This window comes from Choloepus didactylus, chromosome 12, assembly GCF_015220235.1.
Source record: "Choloepus didactylus isolate mChoDid1 chromosome 12, mChoDid1.pri, whole genome shotgun sequence".
NCBI lineage: Eukaryota > Metazoa > Chordata > Mammalia > Pilosa > Megalonychidae > Choloepus > Choloepus didactylus.
In genome coordinates, this window is record NC_051318.1 from 26,974,403 (window position 1) to 27,002,309 (window position 27,907).

The window sequence follows — 27,907 nt, forward strand, 5'->3', positions numbered from 1 at the left end:
TTTTATGCATGATTGTTCTTTAAACCCACAAATTCTCTAATAAGGCAGAAAAAAAAAGAGTAGAGAAAAGGTGGCTTAACAAATAGGTAAAAAAAAAAATCAATTGGTAGTTTGTTAGTAGGAAGCTGAAGGCATTCACGCCTGAAGATTTCAATCTTCTAAGTAAAGTATTGAGCAAGACCAACTACTGAGAAAGAGATTACATACTGTATGTATGGTCATTTCCATTAAAAGTTGATGATTAGATTCTTGGCGCAGATCTTCTACCACAGTCCTTATTAGAAAACCACACTTACCCTAAAACATTTCAATTAATAGCTCATTTTTTAGGTTGAAGTTTAACTTCTGAAACAGCAAGGGCAGACTGTGTCCTGATGCTTTGTGAAATAAAGTAATAAAAGAACATAAGTTATTGCTAAAAATGCAAATTTTACATAGGTAGTACTTAAGCCAAGCTATTGAATGAAGTTTTTCTTTTCTTATTAAAGAAATTGTAGGTTTATAGAAAAATCCATAGCCCTGTACCCCCTAACAGTTTTTTCCTATTATTAACACTTTGCATTAATATGGTACCTTTGTTACAAGATTATTATAATTATACTGTTAACTATAATCCATTGTCTACATTAAGGTTCACTGCTTGTGTTAAATAGTCTCATGTTTTTCTTCTTTTTTTTAAATTTTTATTATAGTAACATATATACAACCCAAAATTTCCCTTTTTAACGTCATTCAAATATATAATTCAGTGGTGTTACTTACATTCGTAATGTGCTACTATCACTATCATACGTTGCTAACCTTTCCCATCATCCTAATTGGAAACGCTGTATCAATTAAGCATTAACTCTCCATTCCCACCTCCACTGTAGCCCTGGTAGTATGTATTCTAGTTTCTGATTCTATGAATTTACTTATTCTAATAATTTCTTATCATTAAGATCATACAATATTTGCCCTTTGTGTCTGAATTATTTCAATTAACATGCTGTTGATGTCTTCAAGGCTAATCCATGCTGTCATATGTATCAGAACTTTATTCCTTTTTACAGCTGAATAATATTCCACAATGTGTACATATCACATTTTTTTAATCCATTCATCTGTTGATGGGCACTTGGGTTGCTTCCATCTTTTGGCAATTGGAAATAATGCTGCTATGAACATTAGTGCACAAATATATGAGTACTTGCTTTCAATTCTTTTGGTTACCTACCTAGAAGCGAGATTGCTGGGTATGTTGGTTTGGAGCTATGTACCTAAAAAAACACGTTTTTAGACTTGGTGTGCGCTTGTAGGTGTGAACCATTGTAAGTAGAACCTTTTGATGAAGTTACTTAATTTAAGGTGCGTCCCACTTCAATTAGCATGGTCTTAATCCTATTACTGAAGTCCTTTATAAGAAGAATGAAATTCGGCTAGAAAAAAAGCCACAGGAAGCAAGAAGCTGAAGGTCAATGGAACCCAGAAGGGAAGAGAGAGGCCAGGAGAGGCTGCCCTGTGCATTGCCATGTGTCAGAGGAGCCAAGGACCAAGGATTGCAGGCAGGCAACCACAGGACGCCACTTTTCAGGAAGAAAGCACAGCCTTGGCGACACCTTGATTTGAACTCTTAGTCTCAAAACTGTGAGCTAATAAATCCCCATTGTTTAAGCCAAACCATTGTATGGTATTTGCTTGTGCAGCCAGGGAAATTAAAATACCACATCATATGGTAATTCTATGCTTAACTTTCTGAGGAACCGACAAACCCTCTCCACACTGGGGGCACCATTTCACATTCCCACAAACAACGAATGAGCAATCCTATTTCTTCACATGCTCTACAACACTAATTTTCTATTTGTTTAATATTAGCCATCCTAGCACTATGAAATGGTATCTTAGTGTGGTTTGGATTTGCATATCCCTAATAGCTAATGATGTTGATCATGTTTTCTATGCTTTTTAGCTATTTGTATATCTTCTTTGGAGAAATGTCTATTCAAGGCCTTTACAAAATTTTTAATTGGGTTTCCTGTCTTTTTGTTGTTGAGTTGTAGGTTTTCATTATATATTCTGGATACTAAACCCTTATAGTATATGTAGTATATGTAGTTTCCAAATATTTTTTCCTGTTCTATAGGTTGTCTTTGTCCTTTCATGTGATGTCCTTCAAAAGTTTTAAATTTTGATGAAGTTCCATTTACCTATTTTTTTCTTTTGTTACTTTTGCTTGGAATGATTTAACTTTGATCTATCAATTTAAGTCACTTAACACAAAGTAAACAAATGTTTACTATTTCAGCTATGAGAGAATTTCTGCTTTCCAGCAGTTGCTTGCAGCACCCATTAAAATGATCTAGTTCCACACCTCCTATTAAACACATGACACACTCCAACCTACAGGAAATTACTAATATCAGATGTTCAAATACAAAAGGCCAAAGATTGAGAAAACCTTCTCTGTAAATTCCAGTAATCATTCCATTTTTACCAAGGTGATGCAGTGATAAAGATATTGCTATGCTAAGTTAGCAAATGGCTATTCATTTTGCTAATATTTTCCCCAACACCTTCTGATTTCAAGGAGTGAAATTATCTTAAAAAGATCTCCTGGATTATGCAAGAGTAATAATTCAGCAATTTGCTATTGCCTCTCACACTTTTAAAAAGTAAAACTAATTAAAATAACATTTTATCATTCAATCCTTATTACCCATTTTTGAAATTTCATATAGTAAATATTCTTTATAGTAAGATTGATTAATTAGTGCCAGGACACATTAGAAATCAAACCATTTTCTCCCCAGATTAATCCATAAGGAAGAGAAAAAATCTAAGATATGATTAGTCAGCAAGACAGGTAATCATTTTCCAAAATACAAGCATCATACAGTGGTTCCACACTATTAGTATTTTCCTCTCAAAATAATTAACACTAAAATAAAAGTAGTTTGTTTCCTGTGGTTCAAAATGCAATCAACTGTTAAAATGTGCATATTCATCACAGCTTTATAACTGAAAGCTGTACAAAGTAGCTTAGCAAATGTGACCACAGTTCAAAATCAAACCTGAAAATTCAGATCTAGCATGCTGCAAATAAATGCAGATCTTTAATCCAAAATCATATCAGCAAAGAAGTGAGGACTGAGTAATGCTATTCAGAGAGGATTTCATTCCTTGCGACATCTCATGGGGCAAAACAGCAAAGAAAAATCTATTTTTCCTCTCTCAGTAGGCAATGTATATATAATAGGCTATACATACATATATAATATACATATATACATATACAATATATAATATATACATATATAATATATATAAATTTTGAAATTGAGAATTTCAGGAGAATAAAACATACTATTTTAGGTTATCAAGTTTCAGTCCTCTTACTTTTATTATGACTAAATCTAGGACTTATTTAAAAACCTAGAAAAAAATGAGTTATAGTGTATTTGGGTTTGAATATGGTGCAAAGTAGAAAATATTTTAAAAATTAGAATGCATAGAATGTCAAATAAACATACAGTCAAATAATCAAAACCAAATAAGGTAAGTAAATAAAAATTCTCAGGGGACAAATGTTATATAATTATGTATGGTACATATAAAAATTATAAAACATTAAGAAGTTTGTTTTACTGAGAGGGGGCAAAAGATTTAGATTTGGATGGCTTACCTTGTTGCCTAACTTTGCTGACATTCAATTGCTTCATATTAAAATAAGAATTATATATTAAGTGTATTGCCTACATCATGGAAATGCTCCCAGTATCAGTGGGATAATATATGCAAAATTGCTAGGAAACAGTAAAAACCTATTTAACTATTTAGTAGAATAGTAACAATAAAACATTTTCTTATCTAAACATTAAAAATATATTAAAGATGGGATTGGGAAAGCCATAAGGACCACACTCCACTTTGTCTAGTTTATGGATGGATGAGTAGAAAAATAGGGGAAGGAAACAAACAGACAAAGGTACCCAGTGTTCTTTTTTACTTCAATTGCTCTTTTTCACTCTAATTATTATTCTTGTTATTTTTGTGTGTGTGCTAATGAAGGTGTCAGGGATTGATTTAGGTGATGAATGTACAACTATGTAGTGGTACTGTGAACAATCGAAAGTGCGATTTGTTTCGTATGACTGCGTGGTATGTGAATATATCTCAATAAAATGAAGATAAAAAAAAAGGATGGATGAGTAGAAAAATGGGGGCAAAAAACTATAGGAAAATAGGGTGGGGGGTCAATTTGGGTGTTCTTTTTTCACTATTATTTTTTATTCTTACTATCGTTTTTTTCTGGTACAAGGAAAATGTTAAAAAAATAGATGGGGGTGATCAATGAACAACTATATGATGGTAATGTGATCAACTGATTGTGTATTTTGGACGATTGTATGGTATGTGAACAAATCTTATTAAAAAAAAGTAAATGAACAATGGGGGGAGGAGGGGAATGGAATGTTTTAGATATCCTTTTTTTATTTTAATTTTTATTTTATTCTTTGGAGTAATGAAAATGTTCAAAGTTTGACTGTGGCGATGAAAGCACAACTATATGACAATACTGTGAACAACTGACTGTACACTTTGAATGATTGTATGTTATATGATTATATCTCAATAAAATTGCATTAAAAATATATGTATATATTAAAGAAATCTGTCACTTCTTGACCCATTCTAATCCCTAAAATACAGTGGGTTTAGATGATTTCTATTTTACAGTAAAATTCTAAAACTTCAAAGGAAAAAATAATCTTCAATTATTTTGCATACGTAATAAATATGTAAAATGTTTTTTTTTTTTAATTTGCCTCTAAAATTCTGGGTAATTAAGTTTAAAAGCTGCATTTTTAGGAGAGTTGTTTTATATTGCAATGGGAATTATGATCCTATTAACCCATTTTGGGGACTTTGGGTTCTTAATGAATTACGTCATAAGCAATATGGCAGCAGAGCGGGCAGGGCTTCAGGTACTGAAGCTAACCTGTATGGGTTCAAACCCTGATTCTGCCATTCTATCTGGCCTCCGGCATGTGGATTAACATCTGTGCTTCAGCTGCCTCACCTATAAAAAGCAAAACAACAAAAACTGGAACCTATGTAATATCGTTCATGAGAACTTAAATATAAGCATGTAGAAAAAATGCCTCACACCTACTGAAGACTGAATAAAAGATGATTATTATTATTTTCTACAGCTTTGTAGAACATTTGGCAAACATTGACAACTTTAACAGTATTTGAGCTTACTCCAAATCATTCAACAGTTGTGATTCAGTTAAAGTAGCAATGTTCTAATGCTGTTAAGTTGACGATGGCAACACATACCTCTACTTTGAAACTTCACAATAAATACTGCACACAAATAAATGAAATTATTCTTAAGGATAATAATGCGAAGTTGAAAAATGTGATTCAAGTATATTTTTCAATCATTTTTAAATCCCTATTTTATGTCCCCTAACCTCTACTAACTTTCTATTTCAGTAAACAAAAATCCCAACCACACCCTCCAGTTCTTACATCAAAAAAATTGAGAGTCATCTTTGATTCCTATCCTTTTCCTCAATCCTATACCAAATATTGACAACTCGACCTTGAAGTTATATCCAATTGTCAACTACTTCTTTTCTTGGGGATTGGCTTTTACAATGGGGGTTTATGATTCACAAATTTACTCAGTTCTAAGGCCATGAAAATGTCCAAATTAAGGCATCAAGAGGTAGATATCTTCTCTGAGGAAAAGACCAATGGTGTCCAGAACACCTCTGTCAGCTGGGAAGGCACATGGTTGTCGTCTGCTGGTCCTTTGCTCTGGGTTGTATTGCTTTCAGCTTCTGATTCCAGTGGCTTTCTCCTTAAGTGTCTCTTAGCTTCTCGGGGGCAAACTCTGGATTTCATCTCTTAGCTTCTTTCCTGGTTCTGATTTCAATGGCTGTCTCCAAAATGTCTCTGGGTGTTTTCTCTCTAAGCATCTCTGAGCTCTCTTCAAAATCTGTCAACCACTTCTTGCCACCTCCATCATTTGTTGCATGGATAATGGAAGTAGCTTCCTATGTGTTCCCTCTATCCCTCAGCCCATCTGTTTTCAACACAACAGCCAGAGTTGTTCTTTTAAACTTAAGTCAGATCATCTCACTCCTCTGATCAAAACCTTCCAAATGCTTCTTTAATCACTATGGGTAAACGTAGACTCTGAAGTCTTTACAATGGGCCTGATCTAATTCTACGACCCCTCTTACCTCAACTCCTGCTCTCTTCCTCATTCAGTCTGCCATAATATTTAGAGAATGAATGAATGTTATACAATTTCCCTTACCTATCAATAAGCTTTTGAAAATGGAAAGAATATTGGATATGCAGTACTAATGTGCAATAGCATTTAATTCTGAAAAAAAAATAAATCTCTCTTTTGAGGTAGTTGGCAGGAATATATTTTTATTGTAATTAAATTTTTTGCAACAATATATTTTATCAAGATTTATTTAAAAATAAATTATTTCTATGTATGGATGGTTGGACTGGCTATAACAGGATTCTGATGACTTGCTAATCCAATGATTGGATTTTTCAGTGGTACACTTATATTCTTTGCCTTTGTTTGTTTTTGTCGTTAGTCTAGAATGTAAAATACCTTAATGGGCACTGTGTAGCACCTATCACATAATGGTAGACCAATAAATATTTGCTGAATGAATTAATCAACTGTTATATCCTAGAGGGCAGAAACTATGTTAAAACATGTTTAGTGACCAATAAATAGTAGGTAAATGAATGAAGATACCTATTTCAATGAGGGTCACTGAATGACAGTAGTTAGCAGATATATCACTTTGTATGTGATTTTGGATTATCTCGTGGTGTGAGAAACAGGGCACTACAGAACCACAGAACCATGGAAATGTTAATAAATTTAAGTAATAGATTTAACTCTATAGCCTATATGAAATAAAATCACTTCTAATGCTCATTCTTTATGGCAAAGAAGCAAAATCATCAGGCATTGAGGCAATTTATGAGATGAAACAAGCCCTCTTCTAAATAAAGGGTAAATGGGTAAAATGAAGAATTCTAGAATTTCAAAAAAAGTGAATGTCATTATGACAATTTTTATTAGATATAATATGAGTTAAAAATGGCAATATTAATTCAAGCTGACTTCCAAAAGTTGGCCTGTCATTCTTTCATTACTTGGTTATTCATTTATTTAGCAATCACACATTGAGTATCTATAAAGTGCAGACATTGTTTTAACAAATAGCCATAATGTACATTTGCTAGCTACTTCTGGGGCTGAAAGTTAATTACTAGGTAAATGGCTAACTTGATGCTCCCTCATCAACATTGTTGGTATAAGTTAGAGAATCGATTATTGAATATAAACCAAATTGTTACAGGCAGAAAAGATGTTTATTATAAAGGCAACAGGCAGGCAGTATGACTGAATTGTAGCCATGGGAATAAATAGGAGTTACTGAAATTGTATCACATGAGAAGAAAGAGAAAAACAAATTACTGTTTGAAAACAATACAACATAAATGAAGAGGTACAAGATCAAAGAACACAGGTACTATGTGTCAATCCTAGTAGTAAATGGGTGAAATATAAAAGAACAGGAGGATAAAATGCAAGCACAAAAAAGGGTATAGGGAATTTGCCATACGCCGTATCATAATGAAGCTGTTCTTGAATCTGACAGAGATAATGGACAATAACTTGGTACTGCTTCAAATTATTATCCTCTTTTTAAGAATTTATTTGGAGAAATGGAATTGATGCTAATGTTTATTGATTTTCATTGGAAGATACTATTTAACCTCAACAGGAAAATGTCTAATGTATATTTCCTCAGTTTTACAAGGAGTCACAGGGGAGACCTAAGGAACTGGCCACTAAATACCTAATTTATTCAAATAATTTTAGTGTATTTTGTAGATTCAACATGCAGGTGCTGGTTCTGATGACTGCCCCCAATTCTAGTTCTAAATATAAACATTATTCATTTTTGTCCTCAGGGTGGTTGAAGTGGTTTGGATACCTCAAGAACATCAATGCTATTTCTAATATCCATGCTAACCACAATAGCAGTCTCTATAGGCCACAGGAATTAAGTTTGCTTGTAGTTATACCTCCTACACCTTGAATTCACTACACTGTTATGGCTGAGCTACCCTCCCTAAGATTGAACATTGTATTATTTTGTCATGACTTGGAGCATTGACTGAACTGTTCTGGCAATATTTAACTCTGAGTATCATATAAGATATCATATGAGATATCTAGACCTAGACTCTGTGGAGACTATAGGAAGAAGGTAGCACATCTTGTCCTATTCCACCAGAAATAAGAAACTTAGATATTCTAGAATGGAGGAAGGAAATTTTGTCCGGCAGTGGAACCAAGGCCTGACTCCAAACCTTCTCTGGAATCAAGAAGGTAAAATCTTAGTCCTGCAATTTGGATTGCAGATATGTACGAAAGATTTTAAAATTTCAAGCACAGCCACATGAATATTGCTAACTGAATATAAATATGTCCATTTTGGAAACAGGAATAAAAACTGGAGTGCCTGTTTGGGCAAAAGCATGGTACAGTTAATAAAAATTAGTCAGAGAAAATAAATACAGATGAACCTTGGAAAAAATTGCTAAAAAAAAAATCGCAGAAGAGGAAAAGAACTCAGCACATAGAAAGCTGTAAAAGCTCTGAATCTAACTTTGCTATCACATTCTCATACAATTAAAGCAGCAACTTCAGTAGTAATCCAGTGGTTGAACGATCAAAAAAAAAAATGTATCAAACAACTATAACCCTTAAATAATCCATATGTGTGTTCTAACAGTTCTAAGCATTCTAAAAAGATCTAAAATTGATCATGGCACAGTATCACTGAAAAGGTCATTCAGATCATTCAAGTTCCCTTCTGTGATGTGCTTTATATTTTCTTTTAATATTAAGTGAATCCAATAATCTTTACCCTGAATTGCCAGTTCAGTTCCTCCTAGACTTTTTTTCTATAAAATTAATATTTTGCTCTTATAATGAATTAAGAAGCCTTTCGTATTGAGTACCAGCTCTCCAAACATTTCTATTTCATGCTAAATAACCTTTGTTTTTTATCTTTCCTTATTACTTGAACATAGCCTCAGTCTTCCAGAATTTGAAAGAAACATCAGTGATAAATATTTCTACAATATAAAAAAATATTATAACTATTTCTGAGACCCAATTCAGAGAAAACTAGAGAAATTAAAGTTGCTACAAGATTAAGGAAGTCCCAACTCACAGTCTTTCACCCTGACATACTTCTGCTGGCCATTTAAAAAAAGGGAGGTGGGGGGAAGGCAACATAATCCAATAAGAAAAGGACAGACTTTAGAAACAGAGATTCTGAGTCCAAATCTGGACTTAGTTTTTTGGCCTATGGCAAGTTGCTTAACACCTTTGAGCATCAATTTCTTTGTGAAACCTTGTATGTGTACAAGAAAATGCAGGTATGTGAATAGCGTATGTGAAAAGCCACGCACATAATAGGAAATGATCAGGGAATTAGGTTATTTTTACTAAAAAACAGAAAAAAGCAAATCATTTATTCTTACTCTTATATTCCTTATGTTTTCTGTTTTCTAAAAACCCTGCATAATTTCTTTAAAATCTTTGCTAAAGGTAAACTAACCAGGAAAATTAAAATTCAAAAATAATTAAAGTGTTTATGAGGATCAACATGAAGAGTCTTAAAAAAAATGCAAGCCTTTTACATTTAAAGTTTTCACTGTTATACAACCAAATACTGCCAATATTTCTTTACAAAACATAAACAAAAGAAGATTCAATATAAGCCATATCTCCATATGATTGTATGGACATTTTGACTAAAAATAAGGATGTGACAGTGAACTGAAAATAAATAAATTAATTAAACAATTAGCAAACCATTTTAGTTAGGACTGACTTGCTTATTATCAAGGCGTACAATTTCCAAGGACAGGCAGGAAGAGTAGACATGCATGGCATGACATCCATGCAATTTGTTTTATGAACTACGTGACCCAAAACCTCAGCCTCTAATTATCTTGCATTCCAGGCAAATTCTGAAAACAGATGCTCATATTTCTTCCTCAACCAAAGTATTACATAGCTTAAAACGTTATTGGTTAAACATAAAACTTTTTACATGCCATTAAATTTGCAAACATTAAATAGAAATGAACTGATTTACTTACTAATACAAGCAGGAGAACAATATCAGGGTTATCACATGCACAGGCAATGTGCATCGGTGTCCAAAAGTCTTCATCCTGGTGGTTTACGTCGACCCCTCTGTCAATCAAGATCTCTGCAATGAAGGCATTATCATATCGAGCACACTGAAAGAAAAAGGAAATATGAATTATAACAAGCAGTATATGGTTTATTCCAAATCCCCAGGGATCAAAAACTTCAGAGGCCAATTTTGGGAGTAGAAGGTGGGGTTAAACTGAGAAAGAACATATTTATGTTCCTCAACTAACTTTAAGGAAAGGGGCATGAGTAAGAATTACAGGGAAGTTGGGTCCATGGACAGTGGAAAGATAAAAAAAAAAAAAAAAAAAAAAAAAAAAAAAAAAAAAACAGGAAGGTTTTAAGAAGGATAGCAAGTATTCTACTGACTGGGTCCTCTTTATTTACATATAGGATTATTAGAACACATTAGACCATTGATCAAAATTATCTTTTTAAAATACAGATTGGATCATATTATTCCTCTGCTTCAAAACACACATTGCTTGTCATTGTCAAATAAAAATAAAGTTTAACCATTTTATTGCATCCAAGAAATACTAGTCATCACCCTTCTATCGTTATCTCTCCTCATTCTCCTAGGTAGCTTCACCCTAGCTGCATAAGATTTCAAGGCACGCCACAGTGTGCTATATTATAAAAGTTAACTGCTATAAAGGGTCCCCAACATAAATTTTAATGATTGCATATTATGTTTTATAGATATTCCATAGACTTTAAATCAAACCTCCAGAAACTTATTTTGTTCTTACTTTTTATTTACTGTTTATATTTAAAAATCAGATAATTGTATTGCATACATCAGAGCTGGCTTTGTGGCATACAACCTATACAGTTGCACTTTTTATGTTAGGCATTTGGTTTAGTATTCTGCAGTCACCATTTTGAACTTTTAATAATTTTTGAAGAGGTCCCACATTTCCTTTTTACACTGAGCCTTGAAAATTATGTAGCCAGATCTTGTATAAGAATTTTGTATGTTTCTATGTTACCTTAGGTCAAGTGTCTATTAATATATGTCTGGGTTGTAAGTTTTGTACATTTTATAGGATTGCGAGGCATAGAACAGATTGTCCTCCCAAAAAGAAGTACCAATAAGTATCCCATCAGAAGTAGTGTTATACAAATTTATCTACCTACTCAAAGGATAGTATAATTATAAGCAAATCATTGGAGGACTTCCACTTCTGACCAAGTTAGAGTCTCAAGAACAAGATATACCATCCTGTCTAAAGCAACTTTTTAAAAAAAGACAAAATATATGGTCTCTGAGAGATGGGAAGCAAACAAGTTGAGCCCTACTACTCCCACTTCCCCAACTACTGAACTAAAGAGTCCAGGGAAACCATTGGGCTAGAGTTCTCAGAAGACAGCAGCAGAGGTGGATAGATGTGCATAAATAGAGAATTTCATAGATCTGAAGAAAGTCCCTCTCAAGTATTCAGCTGAATAATAATGAGCACATGCTTTCAAGAAAACTGCCCAAGGTCAGGGAAAAAAATCACAAGAAAGGGAAGAGGACACAGAACACATAAATGGCCAGAAATAGTGCCTGTTTCCACCAGCCATGTTGGAACACCTTAAAATTCGTGGAGTTTTGGATAGAATACTAGATGTGTCTTGCCTCAGTCAAGTGGCAAAATTAATCCTAGGCTAAACACTGTTCTGTTCACAAAAAAAAATTAACTTAAATGCAAGACTTGAAAGGATCTAATTGTTTCCAAATAACTGCACCCAAAATGAAGCCCAATATTTATAGAAATACAAAAATATTCAATACCCAACAAGGCTAAATTTACATTGTCTAGCATCTAATCAAAAATTATTAAGTAGAAAAAGATCAGGAAAATATGGCCCACAATGATGAGAAAAATTATCACTAAAAACCAAGTCAAAATTGACATACCTGTGAGAATTAGAAAACTGGGGTATTAAGCAGTTATTATAACTATATTCCATATGTTCAAAATCTAGAGATGTGTTGAAATGTTATACAAATACATGAAAGGTATTTAAAAGACTCATATCTAGGCTTTAGAGATAAAAACAACAATGACTGAGATGAAAATACACTGGGTGAGATTAACAGCAAAGTAAGCTGTGAGACAACTACAGGCAGACTGGTACTGGATTTTCACAAAGAATGAAGCATACTGGAAATAGTAACTACAAAGAAAGCATATGTGTTTTTCTTATTACTTAAATCTCTTCAGAATATAATTAACTATCTAAACAAAAATAATATTAATGTAGCATGACGTTTAATACATATGTAAATGTCAAACATATGACCATAATAGCACAAGTAGCATCAACATATTAGGCATCAATAACTTCAGATTATTCATCTTATACTAGAATGTCAAAATGTCTTCTCTCCTTAGACTCCAGGAATAGGATAGTCAACACTATTTTATCTCAGCTAGCCACTTTCCCTGGCTTGCAATCACCAGCAACAGCTACATTCTGAAATATAAAGTCTAATATCCAATGATAACCAAAATGTCTCATTCTGCTTTCCAAAAAAGACATAGAGAACAGCATGGCAAACTATTCCTCCCTTTTAGCTTGTTTGTGGAACTGAGTATATGATTAAAAAGTGACAACTAACACTTTCAACACTATGTCAGCAGTTTACGGCTTCCCTGGCAATGCATTCTTTCACTCATTTTTAATTGTTTCTAAACAAAGGTAATAATTTTTCATGCACAAAGCAAATGCAATGTGTGCATTATTGATTTAGCTCAAAAGACAGAGAAACCAAATGACAAAGAAAAGCAATTTAAAACTTAAAATGTGTTTTCTTTTCCCTATGTGTTGGCAAATAGGATACTTTATATGTTTTAGTTCTATTTGGCTAATAGTCATGTCATGAACAGCTCTGAAAACTATCATTCAGAAAATAAAACAAATAAATATAAATATTTAGCATTCACACATCAAATTATGAATTACATGAAAATTCCCTTTGGCCAATTTTTATTTAAAAATAAGGATCAGATTCCCTTTTCACTTCCCTGCTCATTCTAAAGTCATTGTGGCAGAGGAGCTTAGCAAAGAGCTACTGGGACAGCACCTGGTTTGATCCAAGAACCAATTACTGACTGAATATCATATGCCAGACATAGTTCTAGAATCTTCAGGGAAATGCAAAGATGAGTAAAACATAGATACATCTTTTGTATCTGTAATCCTTTCCACAGCCCAGTCACATAGTTGGCATTCAAAACTGTTCACCTCTGAATAAATGTATAAGTACATATACTCTAGAAGAGGAAATATGCAAATAACTGCAATGTAAACTTCCCTCCTCCTTAAAAAAATAAGGTAAAATAAAAGAATAAAAGAAGAAAGATAAAATAAAGGATAAATCCCAATTGTGAGTTTAAGGAGTTAAAACACCAGAGTGATAACACTGTTTGAAGGAACAGGTTAGGTCTTGTTCTAGTTTGCTAATGCTGCCAGAATGCAAAACACCAGAGATGGATTGGCTTTTATAAAAGGGGGTTTATTTGGTTACACAGTTACAGCTTAAGGCCATAAAGCGTCCAAGGTAACACATCAGCAATCGGGTACCTTCACTGGAGGATGGCCAATGGTGTCCGGAAAACCTCTGTTAGCTGGGAAGGCATGTGGCTGGCGTGTGCTCCAAAGTTCTGGTTTCAAAATGGCTTTCTCCCAGGACAGTCCTCTCTAGGCTGCAGATCCTCAAAAATGTCACTCTTAGTTGCACTTGGGATATTTGTCCTTTCTCAGCTTCTCCAGAGCAAGAGTCTGCTTCCAACGGCCATCTTCAAACTGTCTCTTGTGGAGGCACGGAAGGTCCCCTGGCTCGACAGATTATACATAGGGCCCATTTCCCAAAATCTGGAAGCCTGAAGGTGGGCTCTGGAATGGGAAAAGGCCAAAAGCCTTGCACGTCTGAAAGCAGATGAAAATTTAGATGAGGGAATAGTCTCTGAGCTCTTGCTGGGCTCCTTCCGTGCTCCTGTCTCCTGCCTCCTGCCCCCTGCCCCTGCTGTTTCCTGTCTAGCCCCCAAAGAAGTTGTCCCTTAAGACTAAAGATATGTAAATACACCTCACGGCTTTAGAGAGAATGTACCCCTCCCTAAAATACCTGCAGTCACATAGGAGACTACCTTGTATGCTATAAAGACCTGCAGAAATAAGTAGAATAAAACTTTCTTTTTGCATGGACACTGAGGACGGAGTTGTGCTCCCATTCTTTCACAGTCTCTCATCTGCAGCTCCTGCGCTTTTTTCAAAGTGTCCCTCTTGGCTGTAGCAACTTGCTCCTTCTGTCTGATCTTATATAGTACTCCAGTAATTTAATTCAGACCCACCGAACGGGTGAGCCAACACTTCCATGTAAATTATCCAATCAGAGGCATCGCCCACAGTTGGGTGGTGTGCATCTCCATGAAAACACTCAAAGAATTACAATCTAATTAATACTGATAGGTCTACCCACACAAGATTACATCAAAGATAATGGCGTTTGGTGGGACATAATACATTCAAATTGGCACATTCCATCTCCTGGACCCCAAAATGACATTATCTTTCCATATACAAAATACATTCATCCCACAACAATATCACAGAAACTTAAATCATTTCAGTAACAAGTAAAGAAAAGTTTTTCTGGAATACAGGAGATCCCCTAGGGCATCTCTTAGTACTACCATGCCCTGTGATTAAAGTCAATGGACAACTGCAACACCCCAATCCAGGCAGGACTACCAATGGCCAAGAAACTTCAGGAATGAAGGATTGGGTCACCCCACCAGGCAAAGAACCACGGCCAGCTGAAGTGCTTGTTGAGGGTAAAGGGAACATGGAATGGGTAGTGGAAGAAGGTAGTGATAAATACGAACTATGGCCATGTGACCAGTTACAGAAACGAGGACTATTTTGGCAAGAATATTTCCTCCTTTTTTGTTATGATTATGTTTGTATTTGTCTGTAAAGCAAATATCTTTGCTTTCTTCTCTGTCTTATCCCCTTATCATATGGTATAACTTGTACTGTTCATTTTGCTGTATTTAAGCTAAAGTAAATCAATTTTAAGAGCTAATGTCACCCAAGGACTTGCACCCTATTCTGGAGAGATTTAGTGCATTTCCAGTTGTACTCTGCACAGTGGAGTATTGTTAGGCAAAATATATGTCTGTTATTGTTATCTACTTAGAGATAAAGTATGGTTTTAGGTGATGTGTATAACTGCCAACTTGACAAGGGGTGGACTGTGATGGTTAGGTTCATGTGTCACCTTGGCCAGGTGATAGTACCCACCTGTCTGGTCAAGCAAGCACTGGCCTAACAATTGCTGTGAGGATGTTTGTGGCTGGTTAATAAACCAACAGGCTGGTTTATTAAATCATCAGTCAATTGACTGCAGCTGTGACTGATGACTCACCTAAAGGCATGTCTTCCACAATGAGAGAATGCAATTGGCTGGATTTAATCCAATTAATCAGTTGAAGACTTATAAGCAAGACAGATAGAGGACCTTCACTTCTTCCTCAGCTGCCCAGTGAAGCATTTCCTGAGGAGTTTGTCGAAGTTGCCGGTTTGTTTCCTGAGGAGTTCATTGAACATATTTGTTGAAGATCCCAGTTCATTTCCTAAGTTCATTGAAGTTGCTGGTTCGTTTCCTGAGGAGTTCATCGGACGTCTTCCTTGGAGTTCACAGTTTGCTGACTGCTCTACAGAATTTGGACTCGTGCATACTCACAGTTGTGAGTCACTTTTATAAATTTTATAGTTATAGGTATCTCTCATTGATTCTGTTTCCCTGGAGAACCCTAACTAATACAAGTCTCATGGTGGAAGTTTCATTTGAGATAGTCCTTGAAAGAAAACGGAGAGTCTGAGAGAGAGGAAAGCACATGGCCTAGGTACTGAAGCTGCAAATCTTAGAAGGTCATTTATAAATGCCAATGGTGGGTAAGTAAATTAACTAGTATGGAAACCATGTAAGAGAGTAGGACAAAACAAGGAAGAGAAGTTTAATGAACCACATTGTAGAGGCTCAATAACAGGTATCATTAAGAGTTTTATACAGGGATATGATGTTACCAAAGCTATGCTGATTGGAAAATGAATCAAATATTGCTATGGTATGATTTGGTAGAGAGAAGATAAAGGCTGTCTGCTGAAAGAGTTCACACCATAGTGAAGATGATTGGAGGTAAAGGCTTAAGTGTGTACATGGAGAGGTAAACACTGATGCAGAGAGCAGGAGACTAGAACATAAGTAGATTTCAAGAGCATTTTACTTTATCTATGTATCTATCTACCTACCTACTATCTATCTATCTGTCTATCTATCTATCTATCTATCTTTCAACATATTCCTATTATCACATGGCTTAGGATACCTATCCCTAACTTGCTGCAAACAAAAAATGCAGACATAACAACAAAAAACCCTCTCTTATCCCTTTCACATTAATCAACATATACTAAGTCCTTTGGAAGGAGAACATCAGTCTAACAGGAGTTAAAGTTCTGCAGTCATATAGACCTGGATTCATGATTTGAACCTGTAATTACCAGCTATATCCTTGGAGAAGCTACACAACCAGACCTATAAGCAAATGTCTCCATTTCTTCATCCATTAAATGATGATATTAAAATATTTATCTCATTAGATTTTTGTGAAAACTAAACAAGATATCTGGTATAAAGCACTGAACACAGTGTCTGACCATAAATATATATAATAAATGTTATCTATTTAAAAACATACCCATTTAAAAAAGGAAAGAAATATAGATGTGGGAAAATATACGTTCTTGGAAAATTAAGATTAAAAATATCCTACTACTGAACACAAAATTTATCTATGAACTTTCTGGTAGCTATGACAGGTGCATGCGTGTGTGGGTCTGCAGAAGTATGATGTACACAATCAATTTGGTTTAGAGACGGTTCATTTCCTTGTTCTATATATATATATGGGATCTCAATTGTCCAAAACATTTCTACAAGCAGAGAGAGACAGACAGAGAGAGAGAGAGAGAGAGAGAGAGAGAGAACGGAGGCGAGGGGGGGGATTTATATCAGTAACAAAATTAATTTGAATTTATTGCAATTTCCCCAAATTTTTAACATCATTCTGGTATTAAAGAAATCAGGAACTTCCATATGACCATATACTTAACATCAATCCCATAGGCTATTCCTTTCAGCCTGTGTTTTGATCTGTGCAAAATTAATTTGGCTTCTTTGCACTATATTATATTGAAGGATAATACTTATTGTAGTGGCGTCTTGAATGTGCTTCTCATCATTTCTGCTTTTCATGTATCTTTTGTCTGGTAAATATTTATACTCCAGATTACCTAGCCACGAGTAAACTACTGAGAATACTCTGAGTTGACTTAACCTGCATTTCTAACAGCCATATCTTCTAGCCAATTGAACCAGACTCTAATTATGAAACAGGTCACTGGTAGAAAGATTCAGATATGCACCGGTGATGCACATCTAGAACTTTTAAAATCCTGATATAATTGTCAGCCTTTTAAGTGAATATAAACTCTGCTCCTTCAGTCACACCTGGTTGCTTCATTTTTTTTAATACAATTTCACTGAGATATATTCACACACTATATAATCCATCCAAAGTATAAAATAAGTGGCTCACAGTGCCATCATACAATTGTGTATTCATCACCACAATCAATTTAAGAACATTTTCATTACTCTCCCGAAAATAATGAAAATAGAAACAAAAAAGAACACCTAAAGCATCCCATACCCCTTATCTCCCCCTATCATTTATATTTTTTGTCTTTATTACTCATCTGCCCATACAATGGATAAAGGAAGTTGTCAGTTGCAAGGTTTTCACAATCACACAGTCACACTATAAAAGCCATATAGTTATACAATCTTCATCAAGGCTACTGCATTACAATTCAACAGTTTCAGGTACTTCCTTCTAGCTATTCTAATACACTAGACACTAAAAAGGAATATCTATATAATGCATAAGAATAACTTCCATAATGACCTCTTGACTCTATTTGAAATCTCTTGGCCACTGAAACTTTATTTTGTTACATTTCTTTTCCCCCTTTTGGTCAAAGCAGCAAACTCAATCCAACAATGCCAGGGCCAGGCTTATCCCTGAGAGTCCTGTCCCACATTGCTAGGAAGACTTACAGCCCTGGGAGTCATGTCCTGCAAAGGGGAGGAGGGTAGTGAGCTAATCTGCAGACTTTGCATAGAGATACAGGCAACATCTGAGCAACAAAAGAGGTTTTCTGGGGTTCACTCTTAAGCATAGTTATATGTAGCCTTAGTTTCGCCATGAGAGAAATAAGTTTCATAAGGGCAAGCCTCTAGGTCAAGGGCGTGGCTTATTAAATTGGGAGCTCCAATTGCTTAAGAGAATAACAGGAATTCTTTACGTTGCTTCATTTTGAATCACAAATTTTGATAAGCACTGTGCTGGATATGTAAAGTTGAATGATGTAGTAAGTACCCTTGAGAAATAAACAATAGGGAGGAAATATCTAGAAAAAGATACTTTGAGTTCAATGTGCCAAGTTCTGTGATTGAGGATATATACAGAATTCTATGGAGTCACAGCAGAGCATACCTAACAAAGCTTAAAAAAAATTGGAAATCCAGGGATGGTAATAACACAGGAGGCAAGTCTTGAAGAATTAGGAGGCATTAATGAATAAGATGGAGGCAGTGGGATGAGGCAGCCATACATCCATTGATTGAATAAATACTCACTGAGGATCTAAAAGTTCCCAGTACTGTGCGAAGCCAGAGGTTTGGTATTAGGAGCTAGACGTCACCCTTCACTGACAGCTTGCATTCAACGGGCAGATGCAGTCACAAGCGAGTTTAGATGACAGAAGTACAACAGGCTATGAGACCATCTCAGAGGAGCAAATGGGAAACAGTGTAAACAATATCGAGGAAGAATGAAATAATCATCTGTGGAATTATGAGTAGTTCAGTATGACTAAAGAGTAAAATAATTAGAATAATTTAAGGAAGGCCTCTCTAAGCAGGTAAATTTCAGACTGACACTTATGGAAAAACCTTTCTTGGCACAACAATTCAGCTTCTCCAGAAAAGTTATGGTACCAGTGGTTTTGAAGCTGGTTTGTTCCAAGTTTCCTTGGAGGGGGCACAATCCTACAAAGAGTACGCAATGAACTATTCCTAGTCTATCTGCCATTCACTCTATCAATAAAGGGCTCTGATTTTTAATCAATTGAGTTCCACTGTTTCAGAGATATAAAAGCAAAACACAAACATCTAGCTGGGTATTAGGTTAGGGATTTTTTTTTTTTTTTTAATAATTGGATGGTGAATGAACTAGTCCTGCATGGTATATTCACTCAAAATTGAAAATTCACTCCTTTCAAGTTTCTGGTGGCATTCCAATTTACCTTATAAATCATGCATGCCGGCAGACCTAACAAAAGTGCATTTGTAGTGCAAATCAGGTGCTATAATTTCCACCCAAAATTCCTCTGGGCACTCTACCTATGATCTCAAATCTTAGACTGAAGACTTTCCAATTACCAGTGCCATGGTCATCATGGCAAAGAGGAATTTTAAAAAGAAAAGTCCAGCCAGGAATATTAATCTTAAATCACATCCATAGAAGATTTTAAGTAAATTCATTGTTTACAGTCCGCGACAACTCTGTTTTCTATTTCTATCACTTTTTGCAGCCCCCAACAATCTCTTACCCCCAGACATCAGAAGAGTCATTGTCCAGCTGTCTCTCACACTCATTCACAGCCAATCTCCTTCCTCTTGCCCCTCCATTTGCTTCTGTTGCACACTCCTATGTCGGTGCCACTGTAACAAACCCCTCAAGCAGTAACAGCTCCTGGAGAGGGTATATAGTTTTCTGCTATATTAATTTTCCTGCCAGAATTTACTCTTGCAATTTTTGCCCTTTCTCTTCTGGGAAAGCAAAGAAGGAGGAAGGAATGAAATGGTCAATCCCAGATGCTCTGCTGTAGGTGAACAGGGGAAAGTGTGGTTAACTTCCACATATCAATTATTTTTGTTAACACCCATAATTTTTTTAAATAAAATCTGTTTTATACATTTACTCTAGATTTGTAATAGTTTGCCTCTTTTGAAAATATAGTTTCTTCTTGTTTTTACAAATATTAAGCTGTTGAACCGCCTGTCTCTGATGTAGTAGGTTACAAAGTAACTCGGCTTCTTAGATCTCCCAAAATGTTTAAGAAACTTATACTGAAGCTCAAAGCACAACCCAATTTAGAGCACCAGATTTTTTTGTAAGAATAGGAAAGTTATTTTTAAACTTTAAATCCAAGCTTTTAATGAAAACAAAGCCCTAATTTTGAATTAGTTTCTTTTATCATACGAAATGTACATGCTTTTTCTTTAAAATGTTCAAGCAATATGTAAAAGAGAAAACATTAAAAGAACCGTGCCCTTTCATCAGTCTGTGTTATTGTTAAACATTTTGTGTAACCTTCAGGAATTGCAAGACTCTCTTTAGCTACCTCTGTCTATCTGTCTAATCTATCTATCATCTATCATCTATCTATCTGATTATACAATGAGTGCTATTCTCTAACCTGCTTTTGGCATTTACCAATATGACTTAAACATCCATATCTGTTGTACCTCAATATTTTTAACAGGTACTTGGAAGTTCACTGTTTAAATGCCTATCTTCATGTTAAAAGTAGAATTTAGTAGGTAAAAAAAAAAAAGAGAGTTCTTCTTTTTAAGTTATTCCAGTTAAACTTCATGATGGTCTGTTGCTGTCCTAGCACAGAATTAAAGATTAGATTTCATATTCCATTCAAGAGGTTTTTGTTACCATCACAAGTGCCTTCTCAGTTAGTTATCTATGAAAGATCATAACATAAAAGCCCTCGAAGGTATTTTAGCAAAGTTCACATTTATGATTTTGTTTACCATTCCATAAATGGCACTATTTCTTTCAATGATTTAAATCCGAGTTTACTTTTATATTGCCCTTTTGACATTAAACTCCTGGGGTCCAGATATTGTTACTTTGTGTCATTATTTCCTTTCTACCTATCATGGTATCTAAACACCCACTATATGTTTGATGCATCAATTACCTCACGAATGGCAAACAGACTAATTCAGATATATTTGTTCAAAGTTTATTAAAAAGATAAAACTGAAGATTTCATATGACCAAAAACATTAAAATCTGTTTCTCCAGTATCTACCTCTAACACCAAGGCAACTTTTAAACTTCTATGTAAAAGTTCTTGTGACATTTCTTAGGAAAATATCTTACTTTTCACAGAAATCTATACCTGGAAAAATGCACTCAATTAATAATAATTGAGTCAAAGAAACAAAGCTCTGTGGCATTTCAACACTCTCTACGTCTTATTCTTGATGTCACATGCAAACATATGCTGGCTTTTCCTCAAAGACATTGATCTATAATTAAGTATACAATTAAAGCTTGAGTGCTGATAAAACATCAGGCTTCATAATACCAGATCCCCAAAAGGTGGGGCAAACAGCAAAGCTACTCACACTTGACATCTTAGATGGCTAAACTGCCTTTTTTTGTATCTAATGCATTTTGGAACCCTGTAATTTTGTTTCTCTGGCAGCCTGCAATTTTCATTTGTTTTTATTTACTCAGTAACCCCAGGAAAAAGATAACTCTGACACTAAGCCCACACTCCTTCAGCCAATACCAGGGTTTCTAATATGCATTCCAGATCCATCTTCCCCTTTGTCTCAGTCTCACAACCTATGTATAACAATAAAAAAATGCAATACACTTGCATTGGGCTGGAGAATTAATAAAGGGTTTCATGTCCACCTTATCACTTTAATCTTTTGGTTTCTATTTTCTTCTGATTCTACCATCTCTGAATCTTCAGATTCTGCTACCTGGGCCTAAAATGATTGCCTTCTCATTAACTAGAGTTCCTCATAACCTAAGAGGCCATTCATTCATTCATTTACTCATTTACTATGGGTTCAGGATTTGCTATGCATCAAATGTTAAGAATATAAAACAGTCCAGTTTTTGAAAATTCAGTCTAGCAGACAGAAAAGGCACATAATCCATTAATTATAATCCATTGTGACAAGCTTCTTGGCAGAAGCAAAGATCATGTGGTATGTAGGCTTGGATAAAAGAGTAATTAAGTCTGCACAGAAGGGTCAAAAAAGGCTTCATAACTGATTCCTAAAGGCAGCTGAGGGGCCTCCTTGTCTTTGTCCTTCACTATCAGCTGCTTTTCCCTCCCCAGGGCTGCTGTAATCACTGGCATAGTTTTCTGTCTCCCTCAGAAAACAACACTCTGCATGGTTAGAGGATGTATGCTTTGCATTTTTGCACTTCCAATATCTAGCACAGTGTCTGATATTAATTAATCAATCAATTAGATAATAGTTAATTAACTTACCTATTCAACAAATATGCTGAGCATCTACTAAGTTCCCAGCACCATCTGCATTGCAGATATAATACTGAAGAAAATATGCTAAGTCCTTGCTCTCATTTTGCTGACACTCTAGTAGCAGCAACAGAAAATAATCAAATGAATCTATAATCTATTTGGTGGCAATAAGTGCTATAGAGAATGAAAAAAAAAAACAGATAAAGGGATGGGAGTTGAGTTGATTGTGAAGTGATGGCAGGGGTGGGAGGACACCATATCACAAAGGACAAGCCAGGGAAGGCTGTTCTGTTAGATGATATTTGAGTATAGACCCAAAACGAGTGCAGGAGAGAGACACATGGGTAACTGGGAGGAACGTTCCAAGTAGAAAAAGCAGAAAAAGCACATGTGGCAGGAGCTTGGATCAGCGTGTTTTGGAAAACAAAGTGGCCAGTGTGGTTGGTGCAGGAAGCAAGAAGGGGAGAAGCTGGAGGTCACAAAGGGAGTGGTTAGGGCCAACAGCAGGACTTTGGATTTTCCTCTAAGTGTGAAGGGAAGTTATTGTGGCATTTTGGATAGAGGAGTGGTGTAATCCAGCGGCTGTGTGGGAAACAGATTATAGGGTAGTCAAGGATGGGAGCTGGAAGACTAGTGGGGAAGCTATTCATCCAGGGGAGGACAGATGGTGGTCTAGGATAGGGTGGGAGCTGTCGGGGTGATGAGAGATGGCGGCATTCTGACTGTATTTTGAAGGTCAAGAGAGCAACTGCTGATTCGCTGATTGGTAGGATGGAGGTTTATGTGCTCATTAAAAGCTGGGTACATTCTATATATATGAAGATAGGTAGTCTCAGTTGCTCTCTGTCTTCTGTCTCTCAAACATACATACACACACCCACAGTAAAACTCATTCCTCATGCAATCAACAATAAATAGACCTGATTTTGTTCATGGAAAAGTTCAGTCTTATTCTAGTGGAATTAGAATGATATATATATATATATATTTTTTTGAACAACATACATGATCTTGTATGTATTACTGGAGACTATACTGTGGAAAGAATATAGTATTTATGGTCAAAAGGCCAGAGTTCAAGCTCCAGTTCTATAAACTAGCTATACAAACCTGGCTGAATTGTTTAACCTTTCTGTAACTCGGTTTCCTCCTCTTAAATTAATTTAGGCATATTCCTGGTCACACAGAGTTATTATGAACATCAAAAAGTTGTTACCTGTAGTGTATTATAAGTAATACAATTTAATGAACGTATTGATCAATATATAACTTATCTAAGCCACTTCACGGTTTAAAAGTTACTTCCATATGTATTTCATCATTATAATGCATACTTTGATATGGGATTCATGACAATAAATACTTTGAGGACAATAGCCCAGATCATATCCACATTTGACAGATGGGAAAAATGAACCTCAGAGAATGTGACTGTTTCCTTACACTTATACAAAAGTAAAGTAAGCATTAAGTATACATATTAGGAGGAAGGAATGAAAGCACATGATCCAATTTCTCTCTCCAAAACCTCCCTGTTGGGAGGAAGAGGAGAGGGGTAGATAATGCCAAGGAAAGAGGGCAGTATCTAAACATACTGATAACTGGACCTCCTGCTAAATACACTAATGACTTTGATCAGAAGGAAAATCCTTATCTTCTGAAGGCTCTTAGCAGCTCACCCCTAGTCTACAACTACTGATCATAAGCAGCCCTAGGACCTAGGGATTAATGAAGCATGGCTCATTCTGTAATGATCTGAGTATAAAATTGGAAGTTTCCACAACAGAAACACTCCAGAAAAAGAAAAGGTAAGCTGTAACCTCTCTTTTCATCTCAATCAATAGTGGAGAGAAATTGCCTACATTCTTCAACCAACTATCTCTAATCAATATTCTAAGCTCCTTAACTGCTCTGCTGACTACATAATATGATTACTTCCATCCTGGATTTCGTGAGCCTTTGGTAGGCACTAATTTCTCTTTTATGCAGTTGTTCTCAGTCTTGGCTACAAGTTAGAATCACATGTGGAACACTGAAAATTCCCAATGTTCAAACTATGCATCAGAAAAATTAAATCAGAATTGATGAGGTTGGGACTCAGGTTGGGACCCAGACTTCAGTACTTCTGTAACTCCCCAGGTGATTTCAATGTGCAGCCAAGTTTAAGAACCAACGTAATTTTAGGTAGCTTCTGGTTGATTGTGTGACTGCTTTAACACAGCCTGCCACAACAGAAAAGAATACAAGCATTTCCTTTGTCTTGATAGACACTTCTAAATTAGGAGTTTATGTTACATTAATTTGGGTATTTTATCAAAGTTAAGTCCCAGTCCTAAAGACCACTAAATTGAATAATTGTTGATTTTCCTTTTTACCTAATTTTTGCCTCTAACTGAACTAGCAAACATTTCTTGCACATGAACCTAAAATATTTGTTTATTCACTTATTCATTCCCTACTTAGTTTCCAAAAGAATTTAAGATAGGTTTCATGCATATTTATATGTCGGGACATATAAGTTCATTGGAGCAAAAAGGACAACTTATGTAAGTACAAGAAAGTTTGCTGGCCTAATGTTGTATAATTGATAATAGGAGAAAAAATATTGCTTGGCTTATTTGTGGAATATTACTCATTTTAAAAAGTATCTGTTTTAGAGCAGGGACTCGAACTTCATTTGTTAAAGTTTATATACACACTTCAATGTTGTAATTAATACACAGTACAGCTAATTATTAGGGCCTGTTCATTTGAAATACATCATTTTTTTCTGTTCATCTATTAGATGTGCATTTTTTTCTCAAGTTTTGATCTCCTTCTCTGTGGTGTCACTACATTTTGCACTGATTATCCCAATTCTTACCAGATGGAGTAAGGACCCTCCTGAGGAAACCGAAGTGTGAGGATCTGCTCCCTCCTTCAGGAGTCGAAGCACTAAAATAATGAAAGAAGAGAAAGCAGTTACAGCAAATCTTTGTTCCACATCTTGCATTAAGAGTTGTACCATTTTATTAATATAAAAAATGCAAATAGCCCATGAAAGCCAAAGAAGCATTACGTTATCTGACATTGTTTTATGCATTTTTGATTGCTAGCTTTTCTCTTCCCATCATACTTATTCCTTGGTTTGACAATATAATTACCTATTACAGCCATCCAAATTATTAAGTAGAACAAATGTTTATAGTTTGTTTCTAAGGGTCTAGTTTATGCATCCTTTGTAGAACGATAACAAAAAAAATGACTTCACTAGGCTCATGTGGTAATTAAGGCACTACATTTTATTTTTTAGACTCCGTGGGACCCATTGGCTTAAAGCAATTAAAGTTTACATTTTGCAAATGAAACTTCCATTCATAGCCAAGTACTTCCCTCTTGGCACTGTTTCTATCATTCTCGCAAAGCACTATGGGACAAAGTCATTTATATCTAAATGAATGATGTCAAATATATCAAAATATACCAATTATCAGAATAAATACACAGTTGGAAGGCGACACAGTTTCCATTTAAATAGCAAAGGTGAACTCATTAGGAAATGGAATGCCACAGGGCATTACATGATTGATTGTGTTATGTTCTCTGCTCCTTAAAGCGGGGTTGTAACACAAGCCTTATAGAAGGGTTTATTAATTCCCCAAGGTGCTATAGTGATTTCTTCTATGTCAATAGCAGTATCATAATGTTAATTAAAAAGTCATTAATGCATTTCCACAAAAATATAATCAAATCAACAATTACTCTTTTATTTCCTTATAACCCAGAACTATACAAATTGGCTCGGGTTCAAACTAATATGTTACCGAGGCATATCGTCTTTTCTATAAAATTTCTCTGTAACCTGAAATGTCACTTGAATGTACCTTTTTCTCTATAGCACCTCAATCATTTTATGCATTCTAGTATCTAGTTTCCTACCATCTCCTCCAACGGTAACTGCCCTCACAGAAGAGATTAACAGTCTTGGCAGATGTAGTTAGTCCTGCAAACTTTCTCTCTAGGAAGGCCATTCTCCTTGCACCTTGTAAACCAGATTGGTGAAATTCATGCTGGTGGCCAAAATGGTGACAGCAGCAACAACCCCACATCCATCCAGCCCGGAGGGATCTGCTTACAGCCTTCTCTTGAATCAGGGCATTTTTTTTGGTCCAAATCTCTCACCTTAGAAAAAATAAGGCACATTTCTGTTCTTCCTAAGCAAGAGCAATACTTCTGCTTACTTGTTTTGTTCTTACAACCTACTCACCCCAGGCCTCTCCCAAAAACAGTTCCTAAATAGAACCACTTATACATCTATTCATTTACCAAATGACTTTCCTTTGTGATCTATTTTCTTCAACCAATGATTTAATTTCGTTTCATAACCTAGCTTCTGCTAAAGCCTGGTAGTTTGTTACATGAATTTCTCAAAGGTGATAAATTTGCAAGATTAACTGCAACTGGACAGCGTGTCTTGTGCATTTGCTTCCTTGGTTATCACCCTTCCCTCCCATTAGAAAAATACATCTAATGGGTCAGGGCCTTGCCTTTTTTGTTCCTCATTGGTATTTTTAAGAACCAGTCTATTGTGTGGTATATAGAACCCCTTTCTCTTTCTCGCTCTCTTTCTATGATAAATTAAATGCACTTTTGCTCTCTTACTATTTACCCTTAAAATTTAAAAGCCAATTCAAGTCAACAGAAAGTTCTTTAAAAGCATTTTACCAATGGTTTCCAGAGAAGATAGTAATTTTACCCTAACATTTTATTTTTAGCAAATAAAATTATTTTTCTTGAACTAACTAATATCTAAATAGTGCTTTATAATCTGCAAAGCACTTGCATAAATGCGGTGCAAATAGTGTAAGGTAGATTATATTATATTGGTGAAAACAGTAAAATGACATCATATTTGAATCAGTAACGTATTGACTTCAGGGTTAGACAGACTTGGGTATGAGTTCCACCTCCACTGGTCATAATCTGTGCACACTGGGAAAGCTAATGCACCTCATTGTGCCTCAGTTTCTTGTCAGTAAAAGAACCCATGGGATCGTTGTGAGAATCTAATGAGATAACATACATAGCATTTTTATCATGCCTCCTGGCACTTAGTATCACTAAATGTTTTCTATTATTATAATTAGTACACATAACAAAACCCCCTAATATTATAAGCACAGAATCCACATTTACTCTAAACTTTCTCAAAGTCTC

General features: G+C 35.3%; 1 protein-coding gene across 1 annotated transcript in view; it reads right to left on the reverse strand.

Moving 5' to 3' along the window:
- Positions 1-27,907, reverse strand: part of MYO16 (myosin XVI) — a 580,757-nt gene that overhangs the window by 463,878 nt on the left and 88,972 nt on the right. Inside the window, exons 3-4 of the mRNA XM_037800457.1 lie at positions 25,575-25,645; positions 10,222-10,365 (exon numbers count right to left, since the gene is read on the reverse strand). Coding sequence (XP_037656385.1) covers positions 10,222-10,365; positions 25,575-25,645 — 215 coding nt within the window. The remainder of the gene's footprint in view (positions 1-10,221; positions 10,366-25,574; positions 25,646-27,907) is intronic.